At 26.3% G+C, this 13,757-nt stretch overlaps 2 protein-coding genes across 3 annotated transcripts; one reads left to right on the forward strand and one right to left on the reverse strand.

The window, feature by feature from the left end:
* Positions 1–134: 134 nt before the first annotated feature.
* LOC113554870 (chromatin complexes subunit BAP18) lies at positions 135–1,767 on the forward strand. Of its 2 annotated transcripts, none has more exons than XM_026958961.1 (5): positions 135–153; positions 533–602; positions 681–778; positions 858–956; positions 1,192–1,767. In XM_026958961.1, exons 2-5 carry the CDS (start codon positions 576–578, stop codon positions 1,436–1,438), a joined length of 471 nt encoding a protein of 156 aa, XP_026814762.1. In that variant the 5' UTR covers positions 135–153; positions 533–575; the 3' UTR covers positions 1,439–1,767. The 2 variants fall into 2 exon arrangements, with proteins under 2 accessions (XP_026814762.1, XP_026814752.1); XM_026958951.1 differs by lacking the exon at positions 135–153 and adding an exon at positions 163–387.
* Positions 1,768–4,050: 2,283 nt separating this feature from the next.
* On the reverse strand, positions 4,051–6,699 carry LOC113549894. The gene is made up of 2 exons (XM_026951406.1): positions 6,360–6,699; positions 4,051–4,646 (listed from the first exon to the last, which is right to left on the reverse strand). The coding sequence occupies exons 1-2, from the start codon at positions 6,697–6,699 to the stop codon at positions 4,051–4,053; spliced, it is 936 nt and encodes a 311-aa protein (XP_026807207.1).
* Positions 6,700–13,757: the final 7,058 nt, after the last annotated feature.

A 13,757-nucleotide genomic window follows, 5' to 3' on the forward strand; every position in this document is an offset into this window, starting at 1 on the left:
TGGGAGCAGCCGCCGCCCGCCGGACAGAACCCCCTCCAGAGTATTATTATGTTTTATGGTACAAGTAGAGAATACCGCAACCAGTGTTACCGCGGTGAAGACAGAAGTGGCTGAAAAAATGAAAATAAATCCTTGCCCGTTCAAACTATTTATGTAGATATATTCTTATGTTTTACATTTAATTAATCAGTTTATTATTTAAAAAACTTATTTTCGAGATTCGAGTATTTTTGAAATATAATAACGTATTAGTCCTAATGTCCTGCTGAGTATCAGGATTTAAAATTGAAGTATCATACATTCATACTCGTTCTTATGGACTTGAAAAATTTTGAGCAAAATGGCGCGGAATCTATTCGGTGGTATCGCTTTTACGGCACCGATTGTGTAATTTCGATGTTATCAAAACAAAACAATCAACAATAATTTTTTTTAATAATATCATAATATATAATAATAACAATATCTTTTACAGAAGATAATTATAGATTCTAAATTTTAATAATTTTAAACGTTTTTATGAAATTTACAGCGACGATTTTTAAAAATATTCCAAATTTTTACGAGTGAACAAAATGAGCAATCAAAGTTCAGCGGCTAAAGTAAACCATTGCTATTATGTTTTTGTAATAATATGTTTTAATAATTAAATACTCAATATTCTGTTAATAATTGTTTAGGTTGGTGAGATATTCAGTGCAGCGGGTACTGCATTCAGTAGATTAGGTGAGCTGACATTGACGTTGCAACCCACAAACGATACTCCTACACCCAACAGGTATAACATTAAATTAAATTATTAATATTATGTGTTACATCTTTGGGATGGTTTAATTAATTCATTTGATTACTATTAGCAAATGGACTGATGATGATATAGAAATGCTACAAAGTGCTGTAAAGAAATTCACAGATGACTTAGCTATTATCTGCGACCAAATCAAACAGCGGACAGTGTAATTATTTTATATTATTAATCAATAATAACCATTAGTCTTTCAAAATGTTTGTGTTTTTTAATTCAAAAGCTTTTAATGCTAAGTGATATTTTATTAGTTATTTAAAAGCTAAATGCATTATTAAATTAATTTTAATTGTAAATAGTTTTGATTTTATATTGAAATATATACATAATATATATTTACTGATCTTTATTCTCCCATCTTCCAATTCATTAATTAAACTTTCCAGATCACAAATACATACAACTCTCAAAAGAAAATCTTATGAGAACCGAGCAATCAATCCAGCTGCATTGACAAGAACACCAATGTCCATAACATCACCAATATCAACAAATATACTTAGTACAAAATGTAATTCTGCTGATGTTACATTAAACATGTTAAATGCACCTCAAGAACATAATTCTGGTTCAGATGATGTTCCTAGTGAAAATAACCGACACAGCTTCAATTGTGGTGTTGATATTGAATAGCTAAGATAAAATTCTAAACAGATTTATCTGACATACCAATAATTAACTTAAATTAAAAAGTTGTGTTATAAATTGATGGTTACTCATTTAATGGTCTCTTTTTTTCTCCATTTTATAAAATATATATTACTTCTTTTTTTTCTTTCTTTAATTTTAATTTTTATATGTATATTTGTCATTTTTATTTCTATTTATTTCAGTGTACTATGATATTCATGACGAAAGAACAAAATTAAATGTTTGATAAATAATTATATTGCATTCCTAAATTTGCAATGATAAGTATTGATTTTTAATTTATTGTTCCATAAAGCAATACATATGATGATATTGGCATTCAATTAAATTTAATTTTAGTCAAATTATAAAACTAAAATGTATATTTAATTAATAAAATTGTCTAAAATAAAATCATTCTAAATGTATGTAGTTATTAATAGATAGTAAAATTATTGTTTATAATAATAGGTTTTTGTATGTATTATAATAAGTGATTAATATAATTTAAATAGTATTTATTTAACTTGGTACAAATGTATTTTAATTCCCAACCATAAATTGTTAGGAATATTATTTATTAATTTTAAATTTTTTCATCATTCAAAAAATAATTTCAGAATTGAAATGTCTTGAAAACGATAATCTAAATATATCGTCTATATAAATATTAATATTTATGATGATTTGTCAATAATAGTTTATTAGCAGTTCTTATCAATTGAGTATGTATATCATTATCATTGTCAATGATCAATATTATATTCTGTGCTTTGGAATTTGAATTAAAATAAGCTGTGATATTTCTGTTATAAAACTAGCCGACAATTACGAGTATCAAGCTGATTGATGCCAATCACATTTTGATTCAGTTTGTTGGCATATATTATATATAGGAATAAAATTATTTTAAAACAGTAATGTGAAATAAAAAATATAATTACTCTTAAATGGCATAAATTATGAACATTTTAATATCAAAACATTCAAAACTAGAATTTCTAAGTACACCTCCCCCCCCAACTCGCTATATTTTGCATATTGGTTCAAGTTAATTTTTCATTTATCTGAATAATTATATCGTTTTAAATCATAAAATGTCACATATCGACATAGTTGCTAAAGATACGGGATTATTGTTTGTCCACTTTCCCTAAAATCATAACTATGATGATACTTGGTAGGTATATTTAATTATCACTAACATACATTTAAAAATGAATGATAACTGCTAAATAATTATAGGCTTTCAGACGACAGTCGACATAACATATATATTTATGCTCACTAGTGTCTAATTGCTACTGTAAGGTTACTGGTTACCGTATACTTTACACAATAATATGTTGTACAATAAACATGTTCAGCAACAACAAGTCCCATTATCCAATAGACGAATGAATAAAATAAATAAATGCAATAACTAATAAGCCTAAATATATCGTATAATATAATGAATAAAATAAAAAACCATTCTGTGTCAGGTACTCAGATGACAGTTAACAACAGTTGAAACTTGACTTAAACACAATGTTTGTAAAATATGTATTATTGTATTAATGTATTTCACCTAGAAGTTAGTAGTTTAGCACTTATATATTGTATGCAATTAAAAAAAAATCGCCCGCAATTTTTTATTGAATACTATAATAAATAGGGCTCGGATCTTTATGCAATAAAAAATTGTAAAACATACATTTTATTTACCAAAATATTCAAAAACAATTTTTTTTTAAATATTAATTATTGTTATTACATGCTCTTATTAAATTATGTTTTTTTTAAATTTTCAAATGTGAAAATGACCGGCGATTAAATCGAAGATTTAAATTTATATTGGCTGAAACTTCTTTCCACATCAGACGATGTTGTTGGAGCATATTTAAATGACGTGATTTGTCCCGGATTTAAAGTAATATTAATATCTTTTTCTTCCATTTTATATTAACGATTCACTGTATATAATGCTACACATTTTTAAAAATGTTTTGAATCCCTTATTAGTTATTCTTCTTTAGTATTAAATCCATTTTAGTTTAGATAGGTAGTATTTGACAAATAAACCAATAATTATAATTTACAGACGCGTTCATTAAATAAAAACCATTTACAACTAACAAATTCTCAACGATTTATTTATATGCAATTATATGCATTATGTTTTAAATATACAAAAATATGCAAAAAAAATTATACTATTTAATCGAGAATATGCCAAATCGTGGACATGTCTGACAACCAAACAATTTGGACTTCATGAATAAAACATGTAAACGCATAGAAGTCCTAGCCCTAATAATAACTATTTACATAGAAATGTTGTATCACTTTATTATGTGATGATTAGATGAAAACCTGTTAGTAATAATAATAATTGATGGTTTTACTAGTCAAAAAATATATAATATAGTCGTATTCTATTGTATTAGTATAGGTACCTAACCTACCTAGGCAGTAGGCACTGTTATAAATTATAATACGGACCTTAATATATAAATTTAAAAAAATATTTTTTTATTAAATTAATATAGGTATATATTTTGAATAAATGGAATTGTCTAGCGATTACACAAATAATAACAGCTAACAATTGTTCTTCATTTCTAAGTTAATATCTATATTTTGAAATTTGCAATTCTTTTCGCGCTTTCCCATAGAAAACGTTCTTCAGCCGTCGGTTGGTATCGGAACATTTTACCCTTGTTCGTCACTACTACATGTGGCGGTACCATCATTAAATACCTATTAACGTCTTTGGCGTAGTCAGCTGGTGGCGCGATGACACAAAAACAGAACAGCTCGTGAAAGTATCCGAACGTGGACCATAGAGCGACCACCGAGACGACAACTACTAACGTCCAGAATCGGACAAAACTATTGAATCGCTTGCGGACTGCTAACGTTTCCTGTTCGGTGACCGCTTCTCGATACTGGCGCCACAAGCATTTCGCGCTTCGAAAACCCATGTGCAAATATCCGACGACTGCGTCCCCTTGCAGGACTCGAGGTCTAGTTGCATCTAGAAAGTAACCGTCCGCGATCGTTTTCGTGGTCTGCGCCTCATAGTAATCGTTATTCGTCACCATTGTCACCGCCTCCTTGCCAATCGCTGATCTATCCCGTATTTCGAAAACACCACGATTCCCGACCTCTATCGCTCTATAGTCCGTCGCCACCACAGCCTCGTTTAGTGATTCCATTCCAATAGGTACTACATGCATTTAATATTTATTAATATTAATAATATTATAAGAAGAAGAAGAACCTTACTAAATATAAGCATGTGCATAAAGTAATTATAATATTATTTACGTATACTAGAAAAACACGAAAAGGTCATATTATACTTATACTTTATAATTTATTGTAGACATAAAATGCTTTACTCAATGTTTCTTAGTTAGGAAGTCGAATCTTGGAAATTGTGCATACAATATTACAGTACTATTATATATATATTTTTTGTATTAACATATATATATATATATATATATATAATACATAATGACTATTATGATTTATGGTATCAAACTATCAAATATTAATGCAATCTTACTATCATGACATCATGGATACATTTTAAACTAACAATCACTTGCAAGGATTAAAAATTATTTTTCTATAATTTAAGATTATTTAATAATTTATTATATAATAACTTTTCTTATTATTTCAGTAAATTATGTAAGAATAAAATTTAATTTAATGAATTGTTATGAATCTTCAGGCATAAACGCAGGAAAAAATTTTGGTAAAAACAATTTGTAAAACAAATTTGTAGACATTTTGTAAAAAAATGTCATACTATTCATTTTTAGGTCAGGTTATTTATTTTTTGTTCCTAATGTTTCGAAGGGGGTTTAACCCCCCCCCCCCCTGCGTTCGCGCCTGTGAATCTTCTGGGCAGAAGATACTTTAATACTATGTATACCTAACAAGTAGTAGTAATACTAACATGTTATGTTAATCAATATCGCTTATTCGTTTACGTACGTATTAATTATTATGAAAATCAACAACCAATATTCAATAGACCCCAAAGTAATATAACAGACTCAATTAAATGGAATATAGGTTTAGTTATAATAAACCTATATTGGCTTAATTATTGTATCAGTATAATAAATGAACCGGGGACAAAAAGTCCGTTTTAAAAAAATCTGGAAAAAATGTCCGGATTCAGTTTTTATAATCGGAAATTAAGTCCGAGTACATTTTTAGTGTCGGACAAAAAGTCCGAAAATACAAAATATTTTATTTAATTAATATTTATTTAAAAAATTTAAAAATGTTTGTACACATATTATATTATTATAACTAACAAAAATATAACAGAAATCCACTATAGTTAGGTACCTATTATATAGTAATGACAAATTTATAATTTTTTATTATACATACTATATACATTTTTAATTTTAGTTTAGTTAACGCATGCTTATAAATAAAATAAAATTCATTGTTTGTTGAAATGTATTAAGTTACAAATAAATGTTGATATTGTTGTTCCTAAGATATCATGTGATTGTTTGTTGATAATTTTAAATACATGTATCTACGTACTTATTAAAATTAATTAAAATTATAATAATAAATTACATAATTATAAATGAAAATAAGAAAATAGAAAAAAAATATAATAATATAATGTGTACACCTAATATATAATGTTTACAAACATTTTTAAATTTTTTATTTTAAAATAATTATTAATTGTATAGAATATTTTGTATTTTAGGACTTTTTGTCCAACTATAAAAACTAAATCCGGACTTTTTATCCACATCTTTTTTAAAACGGACTTTTTGACCGATTACCATTAATTACGTGAATGAACATAGCTAGTAGATCCTAAAAAAATATGATAATTACATTGAATAAAATAATAATTAATAACTATAGTTCAAAATTCAGAATATTCAACAATCACCTCGAACGAGCCCGAACGACTGCTGTAGGGGAGAGTTTATTGATTTCGAACGGTCTTCGCGGCGTCGCTGGCGCAGTGAATTCAACTTCTCAAAAAACGCGGCCATTTTCCCAGCTGAAACGACGTCGTCGACTTGCACAGGTGGTAGGTATGTTTCGTCGTCATCGTCGTTCGTCAAATTAAACGTATTTGTATCTTCTTCATTGTAGTAACTATCAACAGCCTTCGGCATCCAGCAATAGGCCGGCGGAACAAAATACACATGTATGACAATAATTATTATTAAACAAGAACTGTCAGCCGTACAGTAGTTGTATTCGCCAACGACGACCATTGTCACAATACAATAACGCAATATATAAATAAGTATTATAATGTTTACTAAATATTATAGTTTATAATATATAGTATATAGGTACAATTATCTATGTGTAAGTAAATATGAGAATTTACACGAACAGCTTGACGAAAATATAATATGGTTATTACCATGGATTTTTATAAAATTATAATAAACGTGTACTCATGTATATCATATTGCTGTAGACATCGCGTATTATTTGGTATTTCGTGTTTACGCGTAGCTATGTAATTTTCAAAATTATTCAATAAAATATAGTTTTACACCTATAAAAGTATAAAGCATATAAAATAACAATTATATTGGTCAGTGATCACCTCGTATAAAAAAATATGAAACAATAAAATATTCTATTGTAAAATTGATAACAGATTCTTATATATTGTTATAATATATATAGATACTATTTAATAATGTGCCCTTTATAATATAAATATACAATATATGTATTATGCAATGTAAACCTAATAGGTATTTATTATTATTTATTAATATAGTAATAATGATATATTTTTTGTTGAAGACTTGAAGTGCTAGGTTAAGTTAAACATTTGGCTGGAACTTAAATTATTGGTGATCGTCCATTATCACCAACGCATTTTTTGTGCAATTTAATTAATAATTGTATTTATTATAATAACTTTAATACGACATTTTAATCAATACAATATGTATAGTTTATATATTATATACCTACATTAAATAAAATTAAAATAATTTGTAAATGGATATGAAATATGAATGAACAATATCTAATAATAATTAATAAGAACTCCGTATTGGTATCAAAATTGTGAGTCTGTCTGCCGGTGCCGGATATGCAGTAGACCAAATAAATTATGACCTATGTTTTATCTTTTTTACTATATTATTAATGTTTTATATTATAAATATGAAAAATTGTATGTTTGGATGTTTATTAGTTGTTAGTAAATAACTTTAAAATGTTAGACTGATTCGGATAAATCTTGGTACCTACGTGGCTACGTGTATGCTCTACATAGAGCATGTCCTAAAATAACATAATATAGAACTATAGTTTCAACCTTTGAGTTAATTAGTTAATTTTAAAGTTTTACAATTCCGACGTTCAAATTTTTCGTATGTAATAAATATATACACTTATTTTATTTTACGAGTAAGTACAAACGTGATAAATGATAATTCAAATAGCTTTAAAAAAATCTCTTTGTTTCTTGTATGATCAAGTTGTTAAATTTTCAAGTATTTTGATTAAGCATACATTTTTTTATTGCTATTTATAAAAGCATTAAAAGAAAGGTTTACATAATTTTAATTAGATCAAGTATTTAGATGAAAATTAAGTTTAGGTTAGGAAAATAAAGAATGCTGACAATTATCGTATGATTTACGTAAAAAATATATAATTTATGTAAACCCAATATAATCCTTAGAAAAAAGAATATCTATAAAAGTGAAAATATATCTTTATAGAATGTGTGAACACCAAACTTATTATTAGATTTATAGATATTAGTAAATTTATGGCTTCGAGTCTGTTATATCAAACTTTATTATATCAGACTGTGAGACAGTTAAGTATTCATTACTGAAGGTACAAAGCTTCAAGCTATTGTTACTCGTAAAGATGTAATTGGAGAAAATTACATAAAACGTGTTTACTGGAAAAAAATCTGTATATGTTTATGGAACCATTTTCAAGCACTATAGGTGAATGTTTTATTTTATACTTATTTTATTATTGACAAATATTTTTGAAAATGGCTAAGATATTATTGTTTTTAATGTAGGTATAGAACCGGGATATGACCTTTTATTGTACAGCACTAAGTAGTAGGTTTTATTTTTATTATAATATGTTGAATGTTGAAACTTGAAATACTTATCAATAAGACTAGATTACTCGCGGACTAAGATAAATTATTATTGATTGAAAAACGTAATTTTTTCAAAAATGTGTTATAATTAGATGTATTAATACTATTATAACATTAACTTATAGGTTTTTTGGTGGATTAGTATTAGTACAATAAGTAAGGATGTGGTATGCAAAATCAAATAAAGATAAAGCTCTATAGGTTTAGATTATGACTGTAAATCTTAAACCGTGGCTAATAAATCATAATTGTAAAATTATGTAGGGTATATGCAATTCGGACATTCCAATTTATGTTTATTTTTTTTACATATAATTTGGATGTTCCGATAATTTTATATTGTTGTAATCTCGATTGAATCTGACAGTCCTATCCCTCTCCTCTGAGGACGCAACTGGGTACAATTTAAATTGTCTTTTTACACTGGAACATTGACACTATCATAGGACACACATAGTACCTAGTAAGATGTATGTGATACGAATATGAATTATGATGGATGTAAGATTTTATTATCATATTAGCATTAGTACACTCAATTATTTTAACCAATTTTAAGATAAATATGATTTGTAAGGTATAATAAATAACCCAATTATCACACCCAAGGAATGGTCCTCCATTATATAAATGTTATATGTTAACAACGCATTAAATTCAAATGTTGTAGACTAGACTGGTATAATCATGGCGATCATGCATTAAAAAGCGGGTCATATAATTTGTAAGTTATAATATTGTACCTATGACCTAACAGTAAGACATGCGTGGTTTACAAGTTTTCTATTATAAACAACAAGAATGAATTGATAGTTGAAAAATTTATTTTCTGCCAAAGAGAGCAAAATATATAATTTGTATACTTTAGAGTTTGGAGGCACAAAACCTTTTGATAAAGCTTTCTGCAGTTCTCTGGTATCTGGTCAATGTGATCGGATCGTCTTTTCTTCGATACAATAGTATCAACAAGTAACAGTGCACACCCGTACATAGTTAGTATATTACTATATCATAAGTAACCAAATTTCTTTTTTCGACCAAATATCATTACGATTTTATTTGATTCATGTACGTGCATGGTGTTTAAATTCTTATTTCCACAGGTCATCCGCAATCCAACAGCTTGACAGGTAAAATTCTATATTTTTACTTTAGTTTTATAAAAAGGAACGTAATATAGCGCATATAAAAAATAAAGAGTATTCTGATTTATGGTGTATATTATTATGTCCTCACGTCAATAATATCTATGTCAATAAATATATACGGTTTTATGCAGACATTTATTGTGTGATTTCTAATTGTTTTTATAACAATACACGCCACAACTTAGTCAATAAAACTTAATTATTTAATATCCTTGAAACTAAAAATTATTTGTAATTCCTTGCAGATAATCTATAACTGAAAGTCTGAAATTTCACGATTTCCATTCTCTTCGATAATTTCTTTTGTCTGTATTTCCGTGTATCGATAATTCTACCGTTCTTGCAGCTATTGCAGTTGATAATCTAGAAATATATCAATAATTTTTTATAACAAATTATGTATTATATATTTTTTAATTTTGAAAAATGTTCTATTGTACAAGTATGTTATTTTAGGTCTATTATATACACATTTTATTATTTTGATTACATAATACATATATATATTTTTAATTTGAACTACACTTTGTGGGTTTTATTAAAAACTAAAATACACAGAAACCCAGCCAGTGATGTTAGATTCATACATTATAATCATTAATCAATGATAATATCTAACCTCTAGCGTGCTGAGAAGGTTAAATTATATAATTATTATAGTATTATGTATACGCAGTACGCTGGAGGTCAGGTATTATTGTTGTAATTTAGAAATCACTGAACGGAGTTTTTGTGTAAGTAACTATATATACTTTAGCAGGTGACTGTAAATTCCACCGATTTACAAGTAGTCGATTATTGGGTTTGATTTAAAACATGTAAATTCCAATAATACTTTTATTATGATCTGAAAAACACGTTAACTCCATCGATGGTGAAATCCACAGATTACAACTATTTTTGTTCGTTAAATCTGATCATTATAATTCCAAATTTTAAATGTTATTTAAGTTTTTTACTATTAACTAGCTATTTGTTATTTATAATTATATTTATATTTTAGTAATTTTCTTTTTTTCAACTAATCAATAACTATAGTGATCATTATTGATTATTATATATATCTTTTAAAATACGTAAAAATGGTGGAATTAAAATTTTTCAGATAAAAAAAAAACGTATCGGTGGATTTTACAATTTTACTTTCTTGATTTTTAATCAAGTAAGTATGGTAATTAAAATGAAAAAAGTCTCAATTTTTAAAACTTTAAGAATTTTTGTTAAATAGAAAAATGGTAAAAATGTAACTCAGTTGTAATTAGTAGGTAGATAATTAAGTTAGCTTCAACATAAAATATTAATGAGAGAGATCCGATATCACACCCAATTAAGCGGTATATCGATTTGAATCCACAAAAACGTCGACATGAACAGTCCCAAAATTTCTAGTTTTAACTTTTCTCCAAAACAATTATAGCTAAAAAGTTGGTTGATAGCTTATTAAAAAGGGATTATCAATTAGATACAAAATGTGAGATTAAAATTTTTTTAAAAAATAGTTATTTTTTGCACTACAAAGCTATTAAGTTGAAAAACATTTTTTTCTGAAGCTCTTTAGTGAATTAACTAAAAAAGATAAAGTTCTGAAAATCTTCACTGCACTTATCCTAGCCAATGTGAATCTAACAAGACTCCAACAACAAAATCAGAGATCTATCTCACTAAATGAAAATGAAAATAAAATACATTATACATACACATTGCATACAATTAATACATTTCTAAAAATTGAAAATCAAGAAAAGTTACATGCCGATCTCTAACTTATTGGTAAGCCTTTTTTTCGGTTATTATAAAATAACCGGGGGGAATTTACATGAAAAAAGGTCTAATAATAAGGTCATAATTGGTGGTTTACATGCGCCCATATTAATAGTGTCTATATTATCGTAGGTACTAAATAGTATAGAATAGATAATAGATACTATAAATATTTATGATGATAATCAGTGGTGTTAATTAATAATTTATAATTAAAATACCTTGCAAATATGTTATTGATGTGCATTTGCGAATCGATTGAATCGAAAGATTGAGTTCAGGTAGCTCTAATGTATCCCATAAATTCCCAATTTAACGAATCTACGTATAAGTATAAAATGGGTATAATAAAAATATAATATAATATAATTTTACTTGACACAAATATTAACGTTTCAGTAAACTTGTTATAGTATAATAATCAGTATATTTAAAAATATATTTTTTACGGAGGAAATCAATAATACCTATAATTAAATATCTAAATGGTATATATTATAGGTTATCATATTATACATAGTCAATAAATAAAACATGACATAGTAAAAAAATATAAAGGTGTATAGGTTGATTTTTATTAACTCAAAATAAGATATTTTTTGTTTGCAACCTTACAATTTATCGGTTTTCTTATCTGTATAATAAACTATAGCGTCTACAGGAAACCATTCGCGCCAAATAGCGTATCCTGTGTAATTGTGTTGTATTCTATTTATTATTTAAGTATATTAAAACATATGACACGCGATTAGGATATTTATGTAGTTGTATAACTACTATTTCCTACTTATTTTGTATGAGCCTAATCGGTCAATCGGAGTATGAAAAAATTACTTTAGTCCGTAATCGGGCCTTTATAAAATAGTCACAATATTGTGTAGTGTGTACCAATCACAAAGAAGTTACCTATCACGAAAAATAACCCCAGATGATCCCCAAAAAAAGAAACACAAAAAATTATCCCTTATAAAATTAACCCCACATGAAATTTTGCAAAATTAAAAAAAAGATGAGGCTCTTAATGGTTTTAAAATTTTGTTTAGTTGTCTATTATCGATTTAAAATTAAAATGGCTTTAAAATTCTTATTTATTTTTATTATACTTGATTAGTAATATTTGTATATTTTGTGATTTAAATATTAATACTGCACTATTTTTCAATAATATACATTTATACTGTTTAGTAGTTAGAAACTATAATTATATAGTAGCTTAACTTAACCTGAAGTAAAAATATCGTTTTAAGATCAATTTTTTGGTATCAAAATATCAGATAGATACCTAAAAAAGCTAACTTTAGTTAATTGTATGAAAAAAAAATATAACAGACATTTACTATACATATATTACTTATACATTACTATATTATTAATAATACTCTATTATGAGATTAAGTATTATAATAAAAATATATTTTAATATTTATTTTGTTTATTAAATTAAATTAAACAAATCCGACGCTGCTTTGACGTGCGCACAATTTAATTACCTCGTTCACAGTATCTTCATCGAGTTCTGAATTTCCGACTGTGCTAATTTTCATATAGTATGCAAATTTTCTTGTTTCATTTTATTTTATTTTAATATCAACCGTGATGCACAAAATAACTGACAATCGGCCGATAAATCGTTTCACATATTATTGCATCACAATATGTATAATTTACGTAATAACGTTATGTATTTTTTAAGTGGTATACATTTTTCTCCGAAGGGTATTACTCCTCCCGGGTTACCCCTTGAAATAAACAATGTATTCTATTATAAAGGCTTATTTATACAGATTTATATTTATTTAAAAATAATTTATTTTACAACGAGTTATAGAATAGGCTGAATTACTTTTTGCAGAAAACATTGCATGTTCTAAAATATCTTTGTGTGTATAAAATATAAGGCCAATATATAGGTCTATATAAAATATATTCGAAAAGATTACCCTATTTCTTAATAGGTAAATTTCAAATTTGTTTTATATTTTATTAAAATATGAGTCAATAAAGGTACGTAGTAGGTACATAAATATGAAAATGAATATATATATATATATATATGTTTAAAAAACAAAATAAATAAATATTTCTGTAGTATAAACCGATAAATTAATTAATTAATTTTAAACATGTAGATGCCACAGCTCTAAATTCTAGGTTTTTTTTTCCCGGGATTCAATCAAAATACCTTGGAAATCAAATTTCTTAACTAAATATTGATCGAAAATTCCATTAATACATTTTTTGTTCTATAACCGTAGTGGGATGG

The sequence above is a fragment of the Rhopalosiphum maidis genome, chromosome 1 (assembly GCF_003676215.2).
Source record: "Rhopalosiphum maidis isolate BTI-1 chromosome 1, ASM367621v3, whole genome shotgun sequence".
NCBI lineage: Eukaryota > Metazoa > Arthropoda > Insecta > Hemiptera > Aphididae > Rhopalosiphum > Rhopalosiphum maidis.